Source organism: Plecotus auritus (genome assembly GCF_963455305.1).
Source record: "Plecotus auritus genome assembly, chromosome: 9".
Lineage (NCBI taxonomy): Eukaryota > Metazoa > Chordata > Mammalia > Chiroptera > Vespertilionidae > Plecotus > Plecotus auritus.
Genome location: NC_137783.1, coordinates 2,989,716 through 3,014,755, shown reverse-complemented (window position 1 = coordinate 3,014,755; position 25,040 = coordinate 2,989,716). Strand labels below are relative to the sequence as shown.

Here is a 25,040-nt window from a genome sequence, read left to right as displayed (position 1 = left end):
AGGCCCACACTCTACCCACTGAGCCAAACCAGCCGGGGCTGAAACTGTCCTTTTCTAGAAAAGAGGAGCTGACCTGTTGTGCAGAGGTGGGACGCCGAGGGTGGGACGCCGAGAGTGGCGAGGGCCACCGGGGGTCGCCCATTTGCAGAGCCTGGATCCCTGCTGGTCCCCAAATGCCCCCCACCGTTACCAACAGCATGAGGGCCTCCTACCCCTGCCCACATGCTGGTAGGTGTCAGACATCCAAGTAGCCGGAAGGGGCTGGGAGGGACCCGTGTTGGCGTGCTCGCCGCTGTCAAGGCTGGGAGCCGGGCCGCGCCCTGGGACTCCCGGGAAGCAGAGCGTGGACGACCTCGCGGACCTGCGGACGGAGAACCACGTGGCACTGAGATGCGTTGGCCAGGAATGGGAGTTGGCATCTCCTGGTTGACGGTGGAGACCTTTCTGAGGACAGGCGCGGGCGGGGGCGTGCAGCCAAGGCTGCCCATCCGTCTCCCGAGAGCCGACGGTTCCTAAGAGGAGACGAGCCACTCTGTTTGGTCATTGCCATTGGGCCACGCCTCTCGAGGTTTCTCAACGCTTCCCCCGTTTTCCTCTCTCCTTCCTCCTCACCTTTCTGTGGTGGTTTTGTGTCTGGATTTAGCTGGCGGTGCTCAATTCTGGCTGAAGGTACGAATCCGGGTGGACTTCGGTTTAGTTTTCTATGTACAAACATTGCCCATAGTTAACGTGTGCATGCTGATGAGCTTGGGCCGTGAGCACACAGATGCACCGTCCCCACAATCCAGGGACCGAACGTACCCATCAGCTCTCACGGGGCCTTGTGCGCTCCTGTGGGGCGCTTTCTGCGTGACTTTGGGACACCCTGGTGGCATCTTCTGAAGCGCACACGGCATGCCGTTACCATGGGCGCCGCACTTACAGCGACCGCGACCACCTACCCCTCTGGCGCCGCCGAAGCTTTGTACCCTCGGAGCCACGGGTCCCACCCCCAGGCCCCGGCCCGGCAGCCGCCGTGCCGTTCTCTGCGTCTAGGAATTCAGCTAGTCCGGATCCCTCACGTAGGTGGCAGCCTGCGGTGGTGCCCTCTGTGAGGGCTTGTTTCGCTCAGGAGAGGGTCCCCCGTTTCCATCCAAGGTCCTTCCCTTTTTCGAGGCTGAACGGGGCTGCACTGGGGTTAGTTGGTCCGTCTGCTGATGGACATTTGTTTCCTCGGGGCAAACTTGAAAAGTACATGGGATGGAGCCCAGCCCAGGTCACAGAGCAGGGCAGGTGTGTGCTGTGTCCTCCGTGAGCCTGGACCTCTACGCAAGCAGGAGGCTGGGGCTTGCAAACGGGGGGGGGGGGGGGGGGGGGCGGGGGGTCCCTTGAGGCTTCTCAGCGGATGTTTGTCAGGGGCAGTGGGTCTCGGTCAGGGGTGGCTCCCCCCGGCCCGGGGGAGGTTTGAGAATGTCCGGAGGCATTTTGGGTTTGACAGTTTCGGGGAAGATGCTACTGGTACCGGCTGGGCGGAGGCCAGGGATGCTGCTGGCTACCCTACGGTGCCCAGGACGGCCCTCGCCCAGCAGCCAGGGACTCCCCAGATCAGTCGCCGAAATGGCCCCGAATGGAAGCACAGCACCCCCCTCCCATCGTCAGCAAATCCGACCTTCGACAGGAGGACACGGAGGACGTGAGCTCATCCGCGTCGCAGGCCTGCCTGAGGCCCCGCGGCAGTTCCTGTGGCCGCATCTCGCTCGGAAGAGCTGGGAGGGGCTCCACGGGGTTTGACGCCTCGTAGAGGATTAGGTGGCCCTCACGCTGGAGTGGCCTCTGGAACCCTCAGGGGAACATTTTAAGAACACCGAGCCCTGGGAAGGGTGAGGTCCAGAGACCCAGGTTTTTAACGTGAAAACTCGGTGATTGTGTTTGCTTTTTCTTTTAAAAAAAATGTATATATATATATATTTTGTTGTTGTTGATTCTGTGCGGGCCTGACGCCCCGATCTGGAAGTTCCAGGCTAATATTTTCGAACCGCGTGCACCAGGAGAAAATGACAGAGAAGCCGTGTGTGCGCCCGTGTTAACGCGGCCGGGATGAAGGTCACGGGCGAGGAGGCAGGGCAGAGAGGGCCGTGCCAGGGCCGGGCGCCGAGTGCCGGCCAGTGGGAGGCGGGGCTGGCACGGAGGGACCGGTGCCGGAGGATCCCTGAATGGCCCCATTCATCGCCGCAGCTGTGTCAGGCACATGAGCCCTGTCTCCAAAGAGAAACGTCTGTGAGGCACAGAGGTCGGGGTGGGGGGTGGCCCAGGGGCCCCGTGAGCAGCGGCAGGAGGATCCACGTTAGTCAGGTCCTCCTCGGAGGCTGTGCTGCCTGCCTGGAGCTGGCAGGGTGGGGTGGCGGGGAAGCAGCTGGGACCCAGGGGCCTTCAGAGGGGAGGTCAACTGTGCCCGAGTCCAGTGGCGAGAGGCACGGTGCCCTGTGACTTTCTCTTTCCACTCCAGGTGCCTTTCCTCCCCGTGGCCCTCTCCTCCCCGTGGCCCTCTCCCTACGCGCCCCCTCCGTTCCTAGGTCTCATGTGGGTTCCCACCACCCTCCCTTCTTGCTGCCCAGGCTCTCCGCAGGCCCCGGTGGTCACAGGACACGATCCCTACATCCTGGACGCCTGTCAGCCAGCACTCTCAGCTCCTTGAGCTCCTCAGGGCCTTGCCACGTGGGTGCAGCCCCGGGCAGTTTACATTGCGTCTGTTTGTTATTTCTTTTTAAATAAATTTGTATTGATGTCAGAGAGGAAGGAAGAGGGAGAGAGAGAGAGACATTAATGATGAGAGAGATTCATTGATCAGCTGCCTCCTGCAACCCCCCCCCCTATCGAGCCTGCAACCCTGGCATGCACCCTGACCGGGAATCAAACTGTGACTTCCTGGTTCACAGGTTGATGCTCAGCCACGGAGCCATGCCGGCCGGGCTGCTTTTTCAAGGATGGCAGGTTAGTCTCTGCTGCTGAATCAGTCTGACTCCTTCTTAAAGACACACCTGATCAGGGCAGGCCCAGCTGGGATAGCCTCCCTTTGGAGTGACTCAGCATCAACTGATTAGCAACCTTAATGACATCAACCTTAAAAACTCCTGTGCCACATAACAGAGTTTGATTGTGGAAGTGACAGTCCATCATGTTGACCCGTTCTGCTCGCACTCCGAGGATAGAGAACATCTAGGACGTGGGCACCAAGGGGTGAGAATCTTGGGGGCCATCTGGGTCTTCTGCCAACCACAGTCTGTAATAATAAAAGCATAATATGCTAATTAGGCCCTAACCGGTTTGGCTCAGTGGATAGAGCGTCGGCCTGCGGACTGAAGGGTCCCAGGTTCGATTCCGGTCAAGGGCATGTACCTTGGTTGCGGGCACATCCCCAGTAGGAGGTGTGCAGGAGGCAACTGATCGATGTTTCTCTCTCATCGATGTTTCTGACTCTCTATCCCTCTCCCTTCCTCTCTGTAAAAAATCAATAAAATATATATTAAAAAAAATATATGCTAATTAGACCAGATGACCTTCCAGATGAAGCGGGGGCCAAGGAGGGGGAGGAGGTGCAGGGGGGAGGTGCAGGGGGGAGGAGGTGGAGGGGGAGGAGGTGCAGAGGGGAGGTGCAGGGGGGAGGAGGTGGAAGGGGAGGAGGTGCAGGGTGCACAGATTTCATGCATCGGGCCTCTAGTATATTTTAAGTGTTCGTATCTTCGCAGAAAAGGAAATGAAAGGACTTGAAGGCACGGGGGCTGGCGCCTTTGCGAGTGTCATGATGAACAGTGTCCCTAGTTTCTGCTCTAGCTCACCGCTGTGCCCCCAGCACCAGGCCAGCCCTCAGGAAACACTGGGTGGATAGATGGAGGAGTGAATGAATGAATGAATGAATGAACAAAAGTACCTGAAGTGTGTTTTTGGATAAAAACGCGAGGCCCGGGTGAATGGCGGTTATGACATCGTAGATGTAAGACATCTTCCGATTCGATGCTTACCTTAGGGTCCCACAAAGAGCCACTCATTTTCCAGGGATTGACAAGCAGACAGACGAACATCAGCTCTAGTTCTCCCCAGGGAAGGTCCTGAATGGAGGTCGCTCATTTTGTTCCTCCCACTTTTTGTTGTTGTTGTTAATCTTCACTTGGGGATATTTTTTCTATTGATTTTCAGGGAGAGAGAGGAAAAGACAGAGAGTGCCCTAACCGGTGTGGCTCAGTGGATAGAGCGTCGGCCTGCGGACTGAAAATCGCAGGTTCGATTCCGGTCAAGGGCATGTACCTTGGTTGCGGGCACATCCCCAGTGGGAGGTGTGCAGGAGGCAGCTGATGGATGTTTCTCTCTCATCAATGTTTCTAACTCTCTATCCCTCTCCCTTCCTCTCTGTAAAAAATCAATAAAATATATATATATTAAAAAAAAAAGACAGAGAGCAACATCGATGTGAGAGAAGCACATTAATTGGTTGCCTCCTGCACGTGCTCTGAGCAGGGCCCGGGCTGGGGAGGAGCCTGCAACCAAGGTACATGCCCTTGACTGGAATTGAACCCGCATCCCTTTGATCTGCAGGCCAACGGTCTATCCACTGTGCCACGCCGGCTAGGACCGTTTTATCCCCTTCATCAGTGACATCCCAAATGGAGAAGTTGGTCCATTTCCTCTCTGTGCGTCTAATTTATATTGTTCCTCCATCCAGAAGGGACTTGGAGACCGCTCCCAGAACATGCACCTGACAAGCACCAGCATTTCAGAATAGAAATGTTTCAGAGAAACAAACAGGGCTGAGGACTGGCGGGGAGTTACTGTCTTCAAGTCGACAGCAAGGCGCTCGCCATGCTGCATGGACGACTAGAAGCCACCTGCCAGCAGAGCAGCCTGCAGCCCGTCGGTGGGCGGGGGGGGGGGGGGGTCGGCCCCCAGGGGCTCCCCTGCTGGGGCCCCAGATGCCTCCGGTCCGGCTACGGACACAGGTCACAGCACTCATGACTTCAGCAACACATGCTCACGTCCTCGCTCACGAGCTCCGGATGTGCCGGCTCCTCAGACATGTACACTGCACGTGTCTGCTCAGGAGCACAGCCTGCTGTCCCCGGGACTTCACGTACCCAACAGAGGCCAAAGAGCACGTTCAAAAGCTCAAGATGTGCCCAGCCAGTGTGCTCAATGGTGGAGCATTCACCTGTGAGTTCGATTCCCGGGGGGCAGGCTCGATGCCCAGTAGGGGGCTTGCAAGAGGCAGCCAATCGCTGTTTCTCACATTGATGTCTCTCTCTCCCTTCCTTTCTCTGAAATCAATAAAGACATATTTTTAAAAAGTTCAAGATAGTGATACCCAAATCACAGGCCACAAAAGAGAAGAATGGATAAAGCGGACTCATCAGAGCGAAGAACTCGTGGTCATCAGAGGGCACGGTCAGTGTGAAAAGGCCCCTCCCTGCAGCATGGACGAGCCTTGGTGACATCCTACTGATAAGCTGGTCACAAAGGATGCGTGGGATTTGACTCCATTTTTATGAGATCCTTACACTAAATCCAGAGAGACAGGAAGGAGATGGTGCTGCCAGGGGCAGGGGCAGGGGGAGGAGGTGGAGGGGTGGGGAGGGGGAGGGGGAGGGGAGGAGGGGGTGAGGAGGTACAGGGGGAGGAGGTGCAGCGTGAGGAGGTGGAGGGGGAGGAGGTGGAGGGTGAGGAGGTACAGGGTGAGGGGGAGGAGGTGGAGGGTGAGGAGGTGGAGGGGTGAGGAGGTGGAGGTGGAGGAGGTGGAGGTGGAGGGGGTGGAGGTGGAGGGGGGTGGAGGGGGAGGGGGTGGAGGAGGAGGAGGTGGAGGGGTGAGGAGGTGGAGGGGTGAGGAGGTGGAGGGGTGAGGAGGGGGAGGGGGAAGAGGGGGAGGGGGAGGGGGGAGGAGCTGCAGGGTGAGGAGGTACAGGGCGAGGAGGGTGAGGGGGGAGGGGGGAAGGAGGGTGAGGAGGGGAAGGGGTAAGGAGGGGGAGGGGGAGGAGGGGGAGGGGTGAGGGGTGAGGAGGGGGAGGGGTGAGGGGTGAGGAGGGGGAGGGGGAGGAGGGGGAGGGGTGAGGGGTGAGGAGGGGGAGGGGGAGGAGGTGCAGGGTGAGGAGGTGCAGGGCGGGAGTCAGTGTGTAGTAGGTATAGTTTCAGTCTCAGGGTGAGAGCTCTGGACGATGGTGGGGATGGGTGTGAATGCTCCGTGAGTCTCACTGAGCTGTACTCTGAACATGGCAGATGTATGTTACGTATGTGTTGCCACAATAAAAAAAACCCGATGGCGACACAGCCCAGGGTGTGGCCCTTCTGAGTCCCGGCCCCGCCGGGGTCCCGCAGGCGCCTGTGCTCTACGCGCCTCAGACAGCTCTCCCCTCAGATGCTGGGATCCTGGGGCCCGTGCGGGAGACAGCCAGCTGATGTCTCTCTCTCACATTGATGTTTCTCTCTCCTCTCTCTCTCTCTCCCCCCAACTCTCCCCCTCCCTCCCTCCCTCCCTTCCACTCTCTGGGAAAAGCAATGGAAAAATACCCTCAGGTGAGGATTAACAAAAAAAAGTCAGCCTTGTAAGGCATCATTCCCATACATAATACTCATACGTTTTCTAAGTGTACAGTTCATTTTGCTTTGACAAATGTGTGCAGTCCCGTAATCAGAACCGAGTCACGATGTAGGTGTCCTACCTGCCCAGAAAGTTCTGAGCCCTTTATACCCAGGCTCCTCCCCCCCCACCGCCCCCGCCCAGCCCCTGGCAGCCGCAGATCTGCTCTTTGCCACTGAGTGTTACGGGTCCGGCATGTCCCGTAGGTGAAGGCTCAGTGTGTGGGTTTGAGACCGTGGTGAGTTGCTGTGACTGCGTTTGGCATCTAAACAAGCAGTCGGTGTTGTACTGAGACCGCGGAGGAGGGAGGCCTCGGGCCCGATTCAGGCGGACTTGCGTTTTCATCTGACTGCGGTTCAGCGATTCTGACCCGGCACTGCTGCCTCATACACAAAGAGAGTAAAAAGAGTCCCTTCGCCCGGGCGGGTGTGGGGGGTGAATAGCGTGGTGGACGGAGGGAAGTTGGCACTGCGTGGCTCACGGGAAGAGCTGTCACACACAGGAGTTTACCCTGTTATGGTTGATGGTATTACTAACACCAATAGCAAGAATAACGTTCCCTTCCTTTAGAATGGGGGATAGTGGTACCTCCTCGGGTTGCCATGGAGATGACGCGGTGCCTGGACCATCGTGAGCTCCCTACAACGTGGGTCTTACCGTGATTCTGTTCCAAAGCCGTGCGGGCCTGTGATCGCTCCCTACGTAGAAGCTGCCCTTCCTCCTCGTTGTGGGGAGGCGTGAAAGGCGGCTGTGAGACAGGCTCCTTCTCCATTGCTCTCCGGGTGGATAAAGGCGTTGCCGAAGCAACCAGCAGCGTGAGATAGAAGGCCTTTCCCTGCTGGCCCGGGGCAGGACGGCGCGCCCCGTGCACAGGGAGCCGGGGAACAGGAAGTACCGCGTCCTTTTGTCTCCCTGCCTCTGTGCCTCTGAAAGGAGAAGAGCCGCAGCCACCGGATGAAAAGCTGGTGGGCTGAGTGGGTGATCGGATTCGCAGGCCTCACTCCCGTGTTCCGAAGTCGGAGGGGCCGAGTTCCATTGGAAAGGATGTCAAGCAGATTGGGGCTCTCACCGAGGGACAGGAGGCAGCGGCAGCAAACGGTTACGGCGGGAGAGAGGGGTTTCCATCGGGCACAAGGAACGGAGTCCGTTTTTAGCATCATCAGCTCCGTTTTCTTTCTTTTTTTCTTTTTTTTAAATATATTTTATTGATTTTTTACAGAGAGGAAGGGAGAGGAATAGAGAGTTAGAAACATCGATGAGAGAGAAACACCGATCAGCTGCCTCCTGCACACCCCCCACCAGGGATGTGCCCGCAACCAAGGTACATGCCTTGACCGGAATCGAACCTGGGACCCTTCAGTCCGCAGGCCGACGGTCTATCCACTGAGCCACACCGGTTTCGGCTATCAGCTCCGTTTTCAAGATGGAGAAGATGACAGGAAACGAAAGAAATCTGCCGAAGGGAACACTGAAGGAGGCGGGGGCTTTGACGTACAGAATGGTTCTGCTCCATGGACCGTGAGCAGGGTAGCGAACAGCCTCGCCCCGGGTCCTTCCCCCCACCGCCTGACGTTCGCACAGACATCTCCAGCCCAGGGCGTCCTCGTGGCCGCTCTCACTCATCTCTGCCAACAGGCAGGGCTGGGGTCGCCCTGCTGAGCTCTCCCTGGACCCCTCTCCTGAGGCACCCAGAGGCCGTCCCCCCACCTGCGTCTCGCCCGAGGACACACCCTCAGAATAACACGTCCTCTTTCCAGCCCGACCTGCCTCGTTGTCAAGTCAGCATCCCGCCAGGCCCCACCCGCGACTACATCGCGAAGGAGAAAGCAAGGAGCCCCCAGAAGGCGGTCTTCCTTCGGAGCCTGACGAGGGAACAGTCCTGCCATTCGCCACCCGAGAGAGGATATGATCTCCGTCATGAAAGGCCGGTGAGAATCTAAATGAAAATCTAACGTGCTCCATGCTGATTTACTCTCGATTAGGAGACGTGGAGGCAGACGTACCATGAGGAGCCAGAGCATGAAGAGGAGGCCGGGCGGACGGAGAGACCTCGGCTTTGAGTTTTCACAGGTGCCACGTCGCCCTGACCAGAGAATCCACGGCGGATCCATGAAGGCTCTGACGCGAATCCTGCTGCAGAGGGGGGGTCAGAGGGTTGGACACAGGCGATGCCGACGGAGCCCTCTTGTGCCCTGGATGAGCCGTGGAGAGGGGGCCCCCGCCCCGACAGAGGCCACGCTGACCCAGCGGCAGTCCGGCCTGGGTCATCCACCCCACGGCTTGCTCTCTGCCGTCTAGTGGGGCCTCCAGCGTCCCCACCCCCCGAGGAGGCCCTGGCATGCTGAAAACACCTGGCCCTCTTCCCTGCCTCCCTGCCGGCTAACGCCAGCGCGCCTACCCTTATCCCAGAGAGAAGGCCCAGCCAAACGCGCCCTTGCACGTGGGGCCCGGGCGGGTGCGGACTCTCTCCTCTGGATTCTTCGTGATTCTGTGTCCAAAGGGGCCGAGGGAAGCCCGGGAAACCCTGTTTCCTCCTCACGGCTTTCCTAGGGCCTGGAACGCTTCAGACCCTGCTCTACGCGCTCCGTGCTTTTCGGAGCCCGGGAGCCACCTCTCACTGTTACCTCTACCACCCTGCAGACACGCATGCGCACATGCATGCCAACACCACAAACACACGCACATGCAGACACACACATGCGCACACACTAACATCCATACACACATGCACACGCACACACATGGAGAGACTAACGTGGGGGATGCTGAGAACATGCTTTCTAGGGGGACAGGACCTTGGCCCTGGCATTCAGCAGCTCTGTCACTAGGGGAAACCCTGCCTCCCCTCCCAGCATCCTTGTCCGTAAAAGGCGGAGAGAAGGCCTGTCCTGCGGGGCTGGTGAGGGGCTGTCTGGAACACCCCAACCCCAAGGCTGGTCAGTCCCTTTACTATCTGCAGCGCGCAGCCACCGTTCTCCACCCAGAACTCGTGGGGCCAAGCGTGGTTCAAGCACGGCTTCTTAATTTTGTTTCAGAAAGGTGGCATTGCGGGCATTCCCAGGGGGTCGGACAGGCACCCTGCAGGGAAGCTCACGGATGCTGTCGCGGTTACACGTATGAATATTCACACTTACCGGCATCCATTGACATAGAAGCAGCCACCGGGCCGTCGAGGAAGGGTTTGTGTCAGATTCATTTCCTACCGACTCCGCCAGGAAAACTTCGCTTTCCCAACTGTGTGGGTTTCAGCACCGCCGGGCAGGGGTGGGTGCCCAGGGCGGGCCCGCGGGTGTCCGGGAGGGCGCGTCGGCCAACAGAAGGCACATCATCAATGGGAGCGTGTGTGGTCCTCAGGGCCCAGCGATGAAGGCAGGGCCTGGGCGGTCTGGAGAGGACCGGGCGCTCTCTTGTGAAGCAGTTTCTTGTAAACGGAAGGCTCTCGTGTTACTGTATCTACCACGCTCCGACCTCCGGGCACAGCCTCTGGCGCAAACAACAGCAGCCTCTGCCCTCGCGTGATCATCCCGCGTGCAGACAGCAGGGCACGCGGCCTGCGTTCCTCGCCTCCGCGGCGTCTCCACCGCGACCCCTGAGACCGGAGTCCTCGTGGTTAACCGATGTATCGACATCTACCGAATGTCCAGGTTTAACTCAGAGCCATCCAGCGCTCCGACGGGGCGGGAAGGAAACGTGAGGCGGGATGCTTGGGCCGACCCGCAAAATCCGCGGAGCTGGCTGCGGCGTCTCCCTCCCTGCCGGCCTCGCTGTGGATTTAAAAACGACCAGGAACCTGCCCTGCACGCCTCGGCCGAGCGAGCCCAGGAGACCCTGGGAATGAGTGTTCATTACCACCCACAGTCCTTGCTGGGAGGACGGGGCGGGCTGGGGCTGCTTCCTGATTTTATAAAAAGAATAACGTGCCTTCTTTCCTGGAGGTGACATCCCTGGCGAGTGAAAACGTAAGACGGGCAGGGTTCTGTTTACCTCCGGGTCCACAGCGGCTCTTCTCAGCCTCCGGACCCCTCTGCCTGGGAGGGAAACGGGAGTCTTTCCATCGCCTGGAGAGTTCGGGGCGCGCGCACCCTCTGGGCCAGCCGTGGGCAAACGACGGCCCGCGGGCCGGATCCGGCTGTTCTATCCGGTTCTCTTGCTCTCCCCTCCGCTCCTTTACTCTGAATTTATATTAGTTCACACAAACACTCCATCCATGCTTTGGTTCCGGCCCTCCGGTCCAGTTTAAGAACCCATGGTGGCCCTCGAGTCAAAAAGTTTGCCCACCCCTGCCCTGGGCTTTGTTTCTGTGAATGACGCAATGAGCCTCGTGCGCCTCGGACAGGAGAGGAGAGCTCGGGGCTCCGGCGGAGCTCACGGCTTTTAGGCCCGCCACGTCGGGGGAGCCCAGGCCACCAAAGGAACCCGGCGGCCTCGGCAGCGCCTGTGACGGGCGCGGGTTGCGGAGGGTGCGGGCCGGGGCGGCGGGCGGTGCGTGCGCCGGGAATGAGTAATGGGACGAACGTGGAATCCGCTCAGATCGGAGCGGGTGCAATTAAAATATGGGCATGGTGTCGGTGCCTCCATAAATCACTTTTTATGAAGCTTCAATCCATGGCCACTAAACTGTAAAAACACTGTGTGGGGTGGTTACCGCCATCGCTCTTATGAAGTTTGTTAACTTAAATGAGGTGAAAACAAGCTTTTCTTCTTCTTTCTTTCGCGAGAGAAATGACCGGGGTTTCGGCCAGATGTTTGGCTGGGACTGTAATAGGACTGCCGGGCTGATAGGGTAGATCCCCTCAGACACTCTGGCAAAGTAGGTTTTAGGAGAATGTTTTCATGAAGCAAATTTCGTTTTTAATCCTCGTTGTAGTGTTACTTTGTCAGTGTGGCAGGTCAGTTGGTGTCTATAACTACGTGTGTGTGTGTGTATGTGTGTGTATGTGTGTGTACACGTGTAGGCGTGTGAGTGTGAGGCAATTACAGCTTCTCTCACCATGACCCTGGCTCCGCCTGATCTCAGGGACCGGGTCCCTCCCTGGAACGGACAGTCAGCCCCAGCGAGGCTTCTGGCTGGTTCTTCCACAGCGACTGACCTGACCCCGAGTCTGGACCCTTGAACCCCAGCCGGGAGCTGCGTGCGGCGAGGACAGAGTCGCTGCTGCTGGTGTGAGCACGGCCTCAGGGCTCAGCAGCGGGTCTGGCCTCCTGCCCCCTCGGAGCACGCAGGCGCCTCTGGAACAGCCTGCCCCGGCGACTCCATGTGGACACGGGGGGTCTCTTTTTGTACATCTAGCCCAGCTCAAAGGGGGCCTCATCGGGCACTTCCACGGGGGCGCGCACAAGGCACTTAGCCGGTTAATGGCTCAGAAACCGAGTGCCTGCAGCCCGAGGCCGGGGGTTCGTGTCAGGGCTGCTGAAGGCACCCAAGCGCGCCTGTGCGAGCAGCAGGGAGGCACCTGCCTCCTGGCCCCCTTCCCTCCCTCCCTCCCTCCCTCCCTCCCTCCCTCCCTGTCTCCCTCCCTCCCTCCCTCCCTCCCTCCCTCCCTCCCTCCCTCCTTCTGTCCCGTCTCCCTTTCTCCTTAGATCCATCTGTATTTCCAAGTCCTGATTATGAACACCTGCCAGGCAGCCCCGAGCCTGGGGATCCTGGCAGGAGGCAGCCCTTGTTAAAGGAGAAAGGCCTCGGGGTGCCCTGAAAGCGGTCGGGGGTTCTCTCCAGGGAGGGCTTATCCAGGGGCCTGCAGCAGGGACCGGCGGGGCTCCCCTCGATCACCACCAGGAAAAGTGGGAACTAGAGCCGAGGCTCAGGGGGGTCGGGGTCGGGGCCGCTTCTAAGAGGAAACCCCCGGGCTGAGGGGTTCAGGTTCGATGGACTGATAGGTGGCTACGAGGATCTGATCAGGTCTCGGGGGGGCGGGGGGGAGGATTTTCTGGGAACGGACCCAGCAGGGTTCTTGCTAAAATTGGGTCAAATGGGCCACGGACGGAGGCCGAGGGTGAGGCCTGGTCCCGGGGAGTTCTCGGAGGAGCCTGCTCGTGGGGCTGGGCATGGGCAGGGCAGAGCGCTGAGCCATCGGGGCTGGAACTGACTCGGGCGATTGGGATGAGGGAGACGTGCGAGAGGTTCCTGGGTGGACAGAAGGTGATGACACGAACGAGGTGGGGGGGGGGGGGAGTAACCTGGGATCCCGGAGGCTCACAGGGCCCAGGAGTGGTGTCGGGGAGGACCCTGAATGTGTGAGGCTGGGACACTGCGGGAGAGAGTTCACCGACCCTCCGTGTCAGCTCGGGGCTGCGACCAGGAGACGGTCAGGGTCACAGACCTTTTTTCTTTTCTTGTTTGTTTTTTCTTTTCAGTCCTCACCAGAGGATACTTTTTCCATTGATTTTTAGAGAGAGTGGAAAGGAGAGAGAGAGAGAGAGAGAGAGAGAGAGGAGAGAGAGAGAGAAATACAGAGAGAGAGAGAAACACTGATGCGAGAGGAACACATCCATTGGTTGCCTCCTGCATGGGCCTGACCAGGCCAGGATCAAGCCTGCAACCCAAGTGCACGCCCTTGACCAGGAATGGAGCCTGAGACCCTTCAGTGTGCCAGTTGACGCTCTAAACCAGGGGTGGGCAAACTTTTTGACTCGAGGGCCACAATGGGTTCTTAAACTGGACCGGAGGGCAGGAACAAAAGCATGGATGGAGTGTTTGTGTGAACTAATATAAATTCAAAGTAAAGGAGCGGAGGGGAGAGCAAGAGAACCAGATAGAACAGCCGGATCCGGCCCGGGGGCCGTAGTTTGCCCAAGGCTGCTCTAAACACGCTACTGGCCAGGGCAGGGTCAGAGGTCTTGTATGGTCCTCATTACAGGTGGGTCATGTGAAACCATGAGAACAGATGAAATGAGTGCAGGAGAGGGGGCGCGGCCTGGAGGGAGGGGGCACACGACCTAAGGGACCCACAGGCGGGGTGGGAAGGAGAGTGCCGCCCTGGGGACCACGGGCCAGGGCTGGCTCGCCCTCCGTTTGAAAAGGCCCCCCCCCTCCCTCTTAGACAACAGAGGCTCAGGCCCCGGTCTCCTCAGGGGCGGCTCTAAAATGCGCTGATGTGGCCGTGGGCCGCGGTAGAAGCTGCATCCGCGGGTGTTCAGCGCTCCCAAAGGACTTCGAAGTGAGCGTCGTCCCCGGGTTTCGGTTTGGCTTCCTCCCTCTGCACAGTGCGGCCACTCACCGCTGCCTGGGCCATCGAAACCCCAGGCCTGGGGCGGGGGTGCGCAGGGGAGGGGGGGCGATTTCTCCTGGTGCAATCTCCTCCCAGCCAGGCCTCTGGACCCCCTCGGCCTGCATGGAGTGTCCGTTTCCCGTGATTCACGGGCTCTGATCGCTAAGAGAGGGAAAACCTTGGAGGGCTGACTGCTTCGGCCCAAACTCACGTCCGTTTTCAAAATCAGGGAGAGGGAGCCCGCCCCTCCCACATCCCCATTCTGTGTGTATAAGAGGGGTCCCTCCACTGTCCCCGCACGGTGCCACCAGCCGGCGGAGGGGCGGCTGGACCAGGGTCGGAGACAGGTGCCCCTGAAGCCATTGCTGGGGGCTCCGTGGTGGGAAGTGCGCGGAGAGGGACTCCGTGAAGGCGCTTGTGCTTTTTAACTCCTCGGTCACTGGGCTCCGGAAGGAAGTGCGTCCGCGGGAGACCACCTCCCTCCTCACCCATGAAGCCCGGCCTCTCCCAGGGGCAGCGCCAAAGGGTGGGCCGATGAGTGGGATGAAGTCATTGTGTTTCCTGGAAACCTAGAGAACTGCTCCCCCCCCCCCGCCCCCCCGGCGTGTGCAACAGCGCGCCGTGCCGCCTCGCAAGCGTCCTTTCCGGGTCACCCGCCCTCAGCCAGGGAGCTGCCCCGTAAAGCACGTGCCCGGACCCGGCTCCCGGAGGGCCCCCCTCTCCCCAATCCCGCCAGGGCGGCGGGAGCTGCTTCCTCTCCCTCCCAGAAGCCGTCTGTGAGTGTGGCTTCTCTGTGAACCAGGAGCAGAAGGGACCGCACTTCTCTGTGTACGGTCCCTGCAATACCTGTTTGGTTTTGTTTTTTATTATTAAATATAGGGTTATTGATTTCAGAGCGGAAGGGAGAGGGAGCGAGGAATAGAAACATCTATGATGAGAGAGAATCCTTGATCCCCTGCCTCCTGCACGCCCCCCACTGGGGATTGAGCCTGCCTCTGGGCACGTGTCCTGACCTGGAATCAAACCCAGGCCCCTTCAGTCGGCAGGCTGACACTGTCCCCTGATCCCAACCATCTGGGGCGACTCTCGTTATTCTTCTGTGCAAGGCGTCGGGACCCGGGGTATGTCCTGCCTACCGGCGGGGGGCGATCTTGGGAGGAAAATGGGCCATCGCCTTGTCACGGGAGCGTGTGACCGTCCTTGTTTGCTACCGAATAACCGCCATGCCCGCATCCCCTCCTGGATTCTGTGTAGCGGCCGCCTGGGTGCTGACCCTCCATTTTGCTGCAATCACCCGTAAATCGTGCAATAAGCAACTCTGCCCCCCTGCGTGCGTCTCTGCCGCCAGCGCCGTCTCTGCCCGTCACCTGCTCCATCCCCTAATTTTAAAAAATAATTGGGAAAATAATGAGCCAGGCGCTCGGCTGCCGTTTCCCGTGTGTGTTGCTTTGTGTCGGTGAGGAGTGCCTCTGCCGGGTTTAACTGCTTCCTCCCTGCGCCCCGGGAGCTCGGCCACTGCCTCCTGGGCAGAAGGACGGAGGACAGAGGACCTCAGCCCGATGTGAGGAACTCAGATGGTTGCTTCTATTTAAAATATATATATATATTTATATGGACTTCAGAGAGGAAGGGAGAGGGAGAGAGAGCGAGAAACATCCGTAATGAGAGAGAATCATGGATCGGCTGCCTCCTGCACGCCCCCCACTGGGGATCAAGCCCACAACCCGGGCCTGTGCCCTGACCGGGAATGGAACCGTGACCTGCTGGTTCACAGGTCGATGCTCACCCCCTGAGCCGGCCGGCCAGGCGATGGCTGCTTCTTGCACGTGCCCTGACCGGGGTCAGACATTGGATAGCCATTTGTCCCCCATCCAGCCGCCAGCTGCCGCGAAGCCTGGATGCCGCTCTCAGCCCCGGGCCAGGCTTTGGTGGCCACTCACACCTCTCGGGACGTGAGTGCTGGTGGGGGGCGGGCGCCAGGTCCCCGTGGGCCTAGAGAGCCGTGGGCACGGGCGTCAGGCTCCTCTCCGCGACAGCGAAAGGCCTGCGGGAAGGCACCGAGACCTGTGTGTATCTCCCCTTCTCCTTCCTCGCTTCCCCGGCTCCGAATGGATCCGACCCTCTCTTCTGCCCTCCGTCTTCAGTCTGCTTCCTCCGAGGTCACCAGCCTCTCTCCTCCCGCATTGCCGGCCGGAGCCGCAGGCCCCACCCGCACGGGGCTCCGCGTGGGGCTTGTGCGTTCATACTGGTGCGGTTTTAAGCTGCTTCAAAGGTCAGAGGTTTATGGGCCTCTGCTTCCTTGTTGGTTCGCTGTATGTCAAGAGCACCCCCGAGAGAACGCGCACACCCACAAATGACCGTGGGAGGTCACACGCTCCTTCCAATGCGTGTGCGTTTCCGGGGAGGGCCGAGCTCTCGCGGCCCCGCTGTGCGATGCTGCTCGTGGGGAGAGAGACTGTTAACCAGGCGTGGAGAGGATGGGCCGCTAAGGGCGGAGGCGGCATTTTTTGTTGTTTTTTTTTTAGTTGCCTTTGCGCCCAGCTGGCCATGTAAGGGAAGATGTTGAACAAGGAAAAGGGGTATAAACAAAAGAACAAACGCTGAAAGCCACTCCGGGATGAACTGTGTTTGGGGAGCTGAGTGTTCACCACAACCGTCACCCCAGGGCCCAGATTCCCAGCATGAACAGCATGTTGATCCGGCAGCCGTGCTGTGACTGAGCCCCGGGGGACGAGGACACTGAGCCACCCTGCCCCCACCCAGGAAGACCTGTACCCCCATCGCTTCCCTGTGTTGGCTTGTTCATCCTCAGCTAAGGATATGTTCCCATTGATTTTTTGGAGAGAGTGGAAGGGAGAGGGAGAGAAACATCGATGTGAGAGAGAGAGAGAAACACATCGGTTGGTTGCCTCCTGCACACGCCCCAGCCAGGGCCAGGAAGCCTGCAACCGAGGCACGTGCCCTTGACCAGAATTGTACCCGGGACCCTTCAGTCCGTGGGCCAGTGCTCTATCCACTGAGCCACACCGGCTAGGTCCCCATCGCTTACTTCACAGCTTGGTACAAACACTGGTGCTGGTCCCGTGATGGTTCCTGCAGAGCACATTCTTTTGAGCACATTACGGCAGCAGCTGGGCGAGTGCAAGGGGCCCCCGGGTGCAAGCGGCCTGGCCCGCTGCTTATTGAAATGTGTTAACATGGGGACAGTGACAGGGTCTGCCTCAGAGCACCCCTGAGAGGGTTAAATAAAGACAGTTGCTGTTTCTATCGTCTGTGTATTAAGAAGAAAGAAAGTTACCCGGCCAGCGTGGCTCAGGGGTTGAGCGTCAACCTAGGAACCAGGAGGTCAGGGTTCGATTCCCAGTCAGGGCCCATGCCCGGGTTGTGGGCTCCATCCCCAGTAGGGGGCGTGCAGGAGGCAGCCAATCCATGATTCTCTTTCATTACTGTTGTTTCTCTCTCTCTCTCTCTCTCCTTTCCTCTTTGAAATTGATAAAAAAATACTTTTTAAAAAAAAAAGAGGAAAGAAAGTTGAACAAATCATAGTTGTAGCTAAAACGGAGGAAAACCTGCCTGTTAAAGGAGAGCTGGGGGTAGCAGAAGGAAGCTCCCGCAGTGACGTCCTCGGGCAAGCTTTGGGGTCTGAGCGCCGCTCCCCCGGTAACTGAGACGCGGGGAGCATGGAGCAGGGTCCTGTCTGGGGGTGCCGAGGCTGGTCCAGCAGGTGCCTTGCCTCATTAGCGGGTCGTCAGAAATCACTGCCGGAGGGCCCGCCTGGCCTGCTGTCGCCGTGGGAATGCTGGCGTGTGTGGCACGGGGACCCTGTGTAGACCCAGCGTCCGCACAAGGGCCAATCAGAGGTCTCCGCAGGGGCCAGGGTGAGCCTGGGGTAGCGCAGGGGCAAACGGTGGGGACAGCTGCCAAGGTGGTGGGGGCACCGTGTAAGCAGTCACCTCTTGGCCTCTCCACGGTGACAGGGACCACAAGTTGCGATCCACCTGTGGGCAAAGTGGAGGCTGAGCGGTGGGCGGTAGGTGAGCCTGGTCTCGAAGAAGCTGCAGGGACAGGATGGAGGACAGGAAAGGGTGTCGTGTGGCCAAGGAGACGGTCAGGCGTGGTGACTGCCAAGTACTCAGAACTGTCCACTCGGCAAAATCAGCCCCAAATGACTTATTATTGAGCAGCTTCAGTGCGGGGAGGCAGGAGCCAATGAAACGCATCGTGGAGACTGACCTCTGGGAAGGTCAGCGCCCTCCCTTGGCTCAGTGTTCCTGGTGGCAGTTGAAACGCAGGCAGAGGACTCGTGTGGGGGCGGGAGTTCTCCAAAACCAGGAGCCGGGAAAGCGTGACTTCCAGAGCATCCAGTCGCTCACCCTCATCCTTTTCCTCCTCCCTCCTTCCCTTCCTTCCTTCTATTTATCCAACCACCCTTCCATCCATCCATCCATCCACCCATCCTTCCATTCATCCTTCCATCATACATCCATCATGCATGCATGCATCCATCCATCCATCCTTCCATCCATCCTTCCATCATACATCCATCATGCATGCATGCATCCATCCATCCATCCTTCCATCCATCCTTCCATCATACATCCATCATGCATGCATCCATCCATTCATCCATCCTTCCATCCATCCTTCCATCATACATCCATCATGCATGCATCCATCCACCCATCCATTATGCATCCATCTATCCATCCATCCATCATGCATGCATGCATCCATTCATCCATTCACCCACCCAACATCTAACGGATGACAACTTTGAGGAAGACCCTGAAAATACATACATAAATAAGACCTAGACCTTGGCACTTTGAAGTTACCACATCAAATAAACATCTGGAGACCCCAAGAACATAAAAGCCAAAGAGCTTCTTAGCAACCTGGTCCTGTTGACGTCCCAGAGCAGATCTGACCCGGCCAGGCTGGTCTAGGCCCCAGGCCTGGCAGCTGCCAGCGGAAGGGCTTTCCCAGCCCACATGGAGGCTCCCGTCCGTCCTCAGGATCAGGAGAAACCTGGGCTCTGTGGATTGGGCGGCATTCTCATTGGCCAGCTTTTTTGTCTCCCATGAGGCCAATTGCCTGGAGCATTTTGAAATCCAATTATATTGTTAATATTTCATGTGAGGCTTTCCACCTGTGCTACTTAATTTGTATGCATGTATGAAAAGATGTGCTTGCCCATGTAAATGAAATGATTTTATGTCAAGTAGCCATCTGAAGGGTTGTTGAGGTTCCTTTGCAGAACAGAAGTGTGTGCACCTCTCCCACTAGAGCATGGTGGGTGCGTCAGAGCTGGGACCACGGCTGCGAGCAGGGGCATTCGGCCACCTCGGGTGCAGTGCTCTCGGTCACTGAGGCTCAGGGGAAGTGGTGACTGCTGAGGGGTGGCACAGTGGTGATGGTAGGGTTTGCACAGCTGTGTGCCCATGAGTTAAAGCAAAGCCAGGGGAGCTCTCTCTAAACGTTAAGTGGGGAGGTTTCGTAGAGCAGGGCTCTCGGCCTCATCCTCTTGACATTGGAGCCGATAACTCTCAAGTGGGGTGTCCTGGGCATCGCAGGCTATGAGCTGCGTGCCTGGGCCCTACCAGGTGCCAACAGCACCTCCTCATGCAGTCAGGAATCCCCAAACGCCTCCAGACATTACCAACTGTCCCCTAGAGGCTGAAACGGCCCCCGCTGGGAACACGGTCATAGAGCTTAAAAACGACATTCATGGAAAGAGAATTTGGATTTTTTTTCCCTGGGTCACAGGGGAGGAGAGAGCAAAACCTGACAATGGGCAGGGCAACAAAGAGTTGAAGATAGGGTCCGGCCGGTGTGGCTCAGTGGTTGACCATTGGCCCATAAACCAGGAGGTCATGGTTTGATTCTGGCACATGCCCAGGTAGCCAGCTTGATCCCCAGTAGGGATCCCCAGTAGAGAGCTAGAAACATCAATGATGAGAGAGAAGGCTGGAGAAGGTTGATGCCCACTGAATTTATTTCAATGATCTTCATTCACTCCACAATCAACTTTTCATCGCTGCTACGTCCCAGGGACGGTGACAGATTCATGGGTGAAGGATGGAGTGGGCACAAGAATGAACCAGAGACAATCCCTCCGGACAATGCTAATACTTGATGCAAAGTGGCAGTGATAGGGGGGAACATTCGGGGTGCTGGAAGGAATGAGTGAAGGAACACCCCAAGCAGCCCACGAGAGGGCACGGCCATGAGAAACGGGGTCAGAAGGAGCTGAGGATAAGTCAGCGAGGGGGCGGAGATGGGAAGGATGGTGCATGACATGTGCGAAGGCCAGCGGGCGGGAGAGTGCAGCGCATCCCGGGGACCGCACAGTGATGGTAGGGTTTGCACAGCTGTGTGCCCGTGAGTTAAAGCAAAACCAGGGGAGCTCTCTCTAAATGCTCATGTTGATACCACATTCATCGCAGAGAGGGCTTTTGTATTAATACCAGGAAGTATTGGAATGGCCTCAGGGAAACCAATCCATAAGGTTGTCAGGCTGAAATAACTAAAGCGGGGACTCGGCGCGACAGATGCCGCTAAAAATAAATTCTCCGCGTGTCATCGTTACCGTAATGAACATCAGCAGCTCTTCATCGCCCCACGCACGGAGCGCAGATGGCAGCAGTGGACGGGAAAGAACGCCGGACGCACACCGGCCTTCGCTCGCTCAGCAAATAGTGCTGAAGCACGGGCTGCGTGCTGCCAGGGGCCGGCGCTGCAGATGCGACGCGCGATCCACGCCGCCCCGCCCCGGAGGAGCACGCGATCTAACAAAGACAGGTCAGGTCGCTCCTGGTTTTGGCTTCTAAAGATGTGCCACGCCAACTGATGAGAAAAATGCAGAGACCTGGCCGGATCCCGATGCACGAAGAAAAGCAGCGGCGGCTAGAAAACACGGAAAAAACATCCAAACTCAGCCCCGGCCTGTGTGGCTCCGTGGGTTGGGTAATCCCTCTCATTCAGGGTCTTTCATTGTGCGGGAAACACAGATGGACACCACGCTGAGGCGCCACCCGCCAGAATGGCTAAAGCGAAGCAGACACGAGCAAGCGTGGGCGAGGACACGGAGCCGCTGGGCTCACGCCTTGGGTGTGGGCGTAGGAACCGGCACAGGGACTTTGGAACACGGGCGAGCATGTGCCTGCCCTGTGCCCAGCGATGCCACCCTCGTGTGTGGTCCCAGCGGGACGCGTCCTGGAAGACGCACCCCTTTAAGAAGATCCGTGACGGCAGCACGCGTCATGGGCGTGCGTGGGAAAGAACCCTGGTGTCCGTCAGGAGTGAGGTGGGTAGATCCATTGTGGCGACGAGAAGGGGCAAGCCGCCACCGCCGCCGCCCGATGGTGCGTGTGAGCCGAGCAACGGGAGCCAAACGCACGGGCCTGCACGCTGCCTGCCTCCATCTCCCCACGGTCCAGAGCGAAAGGAGCCTCTGGGTCCGGCTGGAGTCCGGATGATCAACTTGGGGGTGAGGGACGGAGAGGGGGAGGCATGGAGGAGGCTCCTGTTTCTTTAAAAATCAGAATGGTGGTTTTTCCAGATGTGCTCATTTTTTAAAAAAATATTTCTTTATTGATTTCAGAGAGGAGGAGAGGGAGAGAGAGAAACATCAATGATGAGAGAGAATCATTGGTTGGCTGCCTCCCGCAGGCCCCCTACTGAGGTTCGAACCCGCTACCCAAGCACATGCCCCGGCTGGGAATTGAACGGTGACCTCCTGGTTCATAGATCGATGCTCAACCGCTGAGCCATACCCGCCGGACTCCAAATGGGATCATCTTATAGAAATGATCAGGCCTGCCTTTGGCGGACTGCTCCTGTTCGGTGGGTGTACGTCGCACTTCAATAACAAGGAGCGGACGGGGTTGTTTGCCTTACGGGAGAGAGGACAGGAGTGCTTGACTCTCGTCGTTAAGCAAATACGGCGTCTCCTTTAAGATAAGGAAGGAGCGGTCTGGCTTGTACCAGGTGAGGGAAGATCAAACAGGTGTGAATGGAAGCCGTCGGGAGTCTGGCCAGGCAGGAGGAGGGCTGTGGAGGGTAAGAATGACTCAGAGACAACAGCATGCGCTGGTGCAAAAACGGACACCGACGGAGTCCCAGCTCAGAAGATTCTGATGCCAGAGGCCGGAGCGAAGCCGGATAATAACGCATCTCCTCGATTCCAAGACGTGCGTGTTGTCGCCCTGCCGCGCAGCCGGAAGCTGGGTGCAGCACGCCGTCCACAGCACTTGGCAATCAGCGGTGTCTCTCTTCCTAGGGCCAGGGCATAACGGCGCATCCGCATCAGACGGGGAGGCTGAAATCATCTGCTTGAGGAAATGTGGCACTGAAGCTCCCTCTAAAGACCCCCTTGGCCTCACAGGGAGGGGCGCCGGTTCCCCTCGGGAAAGCATTTGCGATTCCTCCCGAGGGCTGTTCCCCAGGAGGGTCAGGAGGGGCCGCCTCCATGATGGGCACTCAATAAATATTAAGCATCGGCCGCGGCCCGCAGCCAGCTCTGAATACCAATTGCATACGTTAGCATTATTGCTCAGGGATTTTGTGACTGATGATCCCTCGCATGTGCTCTCCCTCCCTCCCTCTCTCCCTCCCCGTCTCTCTCCCTCCCTCCCTCTCTCTCTCTCCCTCCCCTCTCTCTCTGACTGTCTAGAATAGTCCACATTCGTAACAGCAAAGGTAGGACAAAGGGCGAGCCCGTGGTGGACGATGCTTCTCTGTCCACACCGAGCGTGGGACGAGGGAGCAGAGAGAGGGGCCCAGGGCACCTCCAAGTTCAGAGCCCTCCCCGTCAGAGCTCCTTGGCCTAGCAGAGGCCTCAGAAGCCGTTCAAGCAAACGAGGGACGGTGTTGGGACTGGCTCTCCGGCAGAGAATGAATCGGGGGGCTGTGTGTCCGTGTGTCCACCCCCAGGACACACACACCTGGGAGTGAGCCCGGCTCGGGCTGGAGGAGTGTCAGGGCCCAGCTCCCTGGCTCACCCAGCGGTTTGGCGGAATCCAAACCCGGCGTTCCGCGGGGAGGCACGCACTCTGCAGGTACGCAGGGCGTGGTGTTGTCTGCGGAGCATCTTGTCCTTGCCCGTGGGCAGGTGGGCATTCTTCCCTCTGGCACCGGGGGCCCGGGGTGGAGCTCAGCTCCGGTCCCAGGACACGCCCCGCTGGGGAGCTCCCGGGAAGGAAGGTCCCACATCGCCCCGGTTAGGGATGGGGTGTGGCCGTGTGGAGTGACCTGGGGGGCCCCCGGGAAGGAAGGTCCCACATCGCCCCGGTTAGGGATGGGGTGCGGCCATGTGGAGTGGCCTGGGGGGCCCCTGGGAAGGAAGGTCCCCCATCGCCCCGGTTAGGGATGGGGTGCGGCCATGTGGAGTGGCCTGGGGGGCCCCTGGGAAGGAAGGTCCCACATCGCCCCGGTTAGGGATGGGGTGCGGCCATGTGGAGTGGCCTGGGGGGCCCCCGGGAAGGAAGGTCCCACATCGCCCCGGTTAGGGATGGGGTGCGGCCATGTGGAGTGACCTGGGGGGCCCCCGGGAAGGAAGGTCCCACATTGCCCCGGTTAGGGATGGGGTGCGGCCATGTGGAGTGACCTGGGGGGCCCCCCGGGAAGGAAGGTCCCACATCGCCCCGGTTAGGGATGGGGTGCGGCCGTGTGGAGTGACCTGGGGGGCAGGCAGCTCAGTGCCGCTCAGCTGTGCCCGGAGTGTCTTGCACGTGACCCCTCGTTGGGGAGTCAGGGAGGGAGAAGACTCTGGGCGGGAACTGAGTCGGTTTGGTTTCCTGACAGCGACCGGCGTCTGGCAGCTAAGTCTCCACGTCTTTCAAGTTCGATTAAGGAGCTCCGGCTGGGAAGGGGGGTGCGGGCAGCTAGAGGCCGGGCCCCCTGGGCCGGGGCACCGAAGGCCACGGCATGCGGCAGGGGAGATGGGCTGCTATTTTTCTTTCTGCCCGAGATCCAATTAGGAGGAGAGCAGCAAAGAGCAGGATCAAAGGTCGGGCTCTTCACGTGGATGAAGGGCCACAGCTGGGCTTTAATCACGAGTGGCGAGTCATTAAGGAGATGGATTGGCGGCTCGGATCCCAGAGGCCAGCCCTGACCTCTGAGGGTAGGGCAGTGGAGGGAGAGCCACCGCTGCTGATGGAGGGGGCGCCGGGAGCTGCCGGAGTTCACGTGGCCCTCGCCCACCGCTGTGCGGCCTCCCTGCCTCTCAAACCCTCCCAGGCCCAGCTCATGCTCCACCTGCTCCCCGAGCATTTGTCAGCGGGTGCTGGTCCCGGGCTGGGCTGCCTGTCCGCGGTGACTGCCCGGGGGGTAGAGCTCAGGGCCCCACAGTGCGCTGCGTCTCGTGGGGGGACCACGGACCCTCGGAGCCTCATATCCGGAGAACGGGGCTCCCGATGCCCTTCGGTCTGCACCGGAAGGTCACCTGGTTGTAAACTTGATTGATGCCCACTGAGAAGTCACCGGCTGCGTCTTTCAAACAAGACGGGCCAGAGTTCACGTACCCACAGGGATCCAGAGGGCGGTGGGGGCCCGTAGAGAATGTGACTGCTCAGCTGCCATAGGCGGTTGTCCAGGTTTAGACCAGCGACTGCAGGTGCCAGGTCCTGGGGCAGTGCTCACCTGGGGCAGCAGGCGGGGCTGTGACCTCAGAGGCCGGGCCAGTGCCCCCAGGGACACACACACAGTGAGGTGTGCTTGCCTGTGAGCAGGCTCAAGGGCATGTCACCACTGAGAAGGAATCCGCAGGCCGAGGCCCGGGACGCCTTCCCAGGGGGTCACCCCGCGTTGCAGGCGGTCGCGGCTGTAGGGGGCGATGCGCCGTTTCGGCTCCCGGCCCGTTGTCCTCCGTGGTTAGCATTGTGCCAGCTGGGAGCCGGGAAGGGCCAAGGGCCTGCTGACCATGAACAGCACACACGCAGCGGATGTGTGCTGCTTAGAAACGCATGGGTGTGGGCAGTCCTTCCGGAAGGGGGTCCTTGTAGACGTGAAGTATTGCTCATCCCAGGCCCCGAGGGTGGGCTGGTGGGGCCTCGAGGAGGGAAAGGAATGGCTTCAATGTCGCTGAAGTCACGGAAAAATATGACAGTCCACCTGCGAGGTCTCGAGGTCTAACCCTCAGCGTTTCTCCATCAAATGCACACGCGCGTCCTGCTTTTCTCTTTGAGCCCCACGAATCCTGAGCCTCTCGGATGACTGGCAAATGGGTCGTGGGG

General features: G+C 59.0%; 1 protein-coding gene across 7 annotated transcripts in view; it reads left to right on the top strand.

Moving 5' to 3' along the window:
- Positions 1-25,040, top strand: part of LOC308234745 ((E2-independent) E3 ubiquitin-conjugating enzyme FATS) — a 114,325-nt gene that overhangs the window by 3,498 nt on the left and 85,787 nt on the right. For 6 of the 7 annotated variants that reach the window (XR_013959132.1, XR_013959133.1, XR_013959134.1 and 3 more), the window contains exon 2: positions 8,356-8,526. The exons of the other annotated variant lie outside the window; for it this stretch is intronic. Coding sequence is in view for 2 of the 6 variants with exons in the window: in XM_080643043.1 (XP_080499169.1) it covers positions 8,356-8,526 (171 nt within the window). In the remaining 4 variants the exon portion in view is untranslated. The remainder of the gene's footprint in view (positions 1-8,355; positions 8,527-25,040) is intronic. 7 annotated transcript variants of the gene reach the window in all.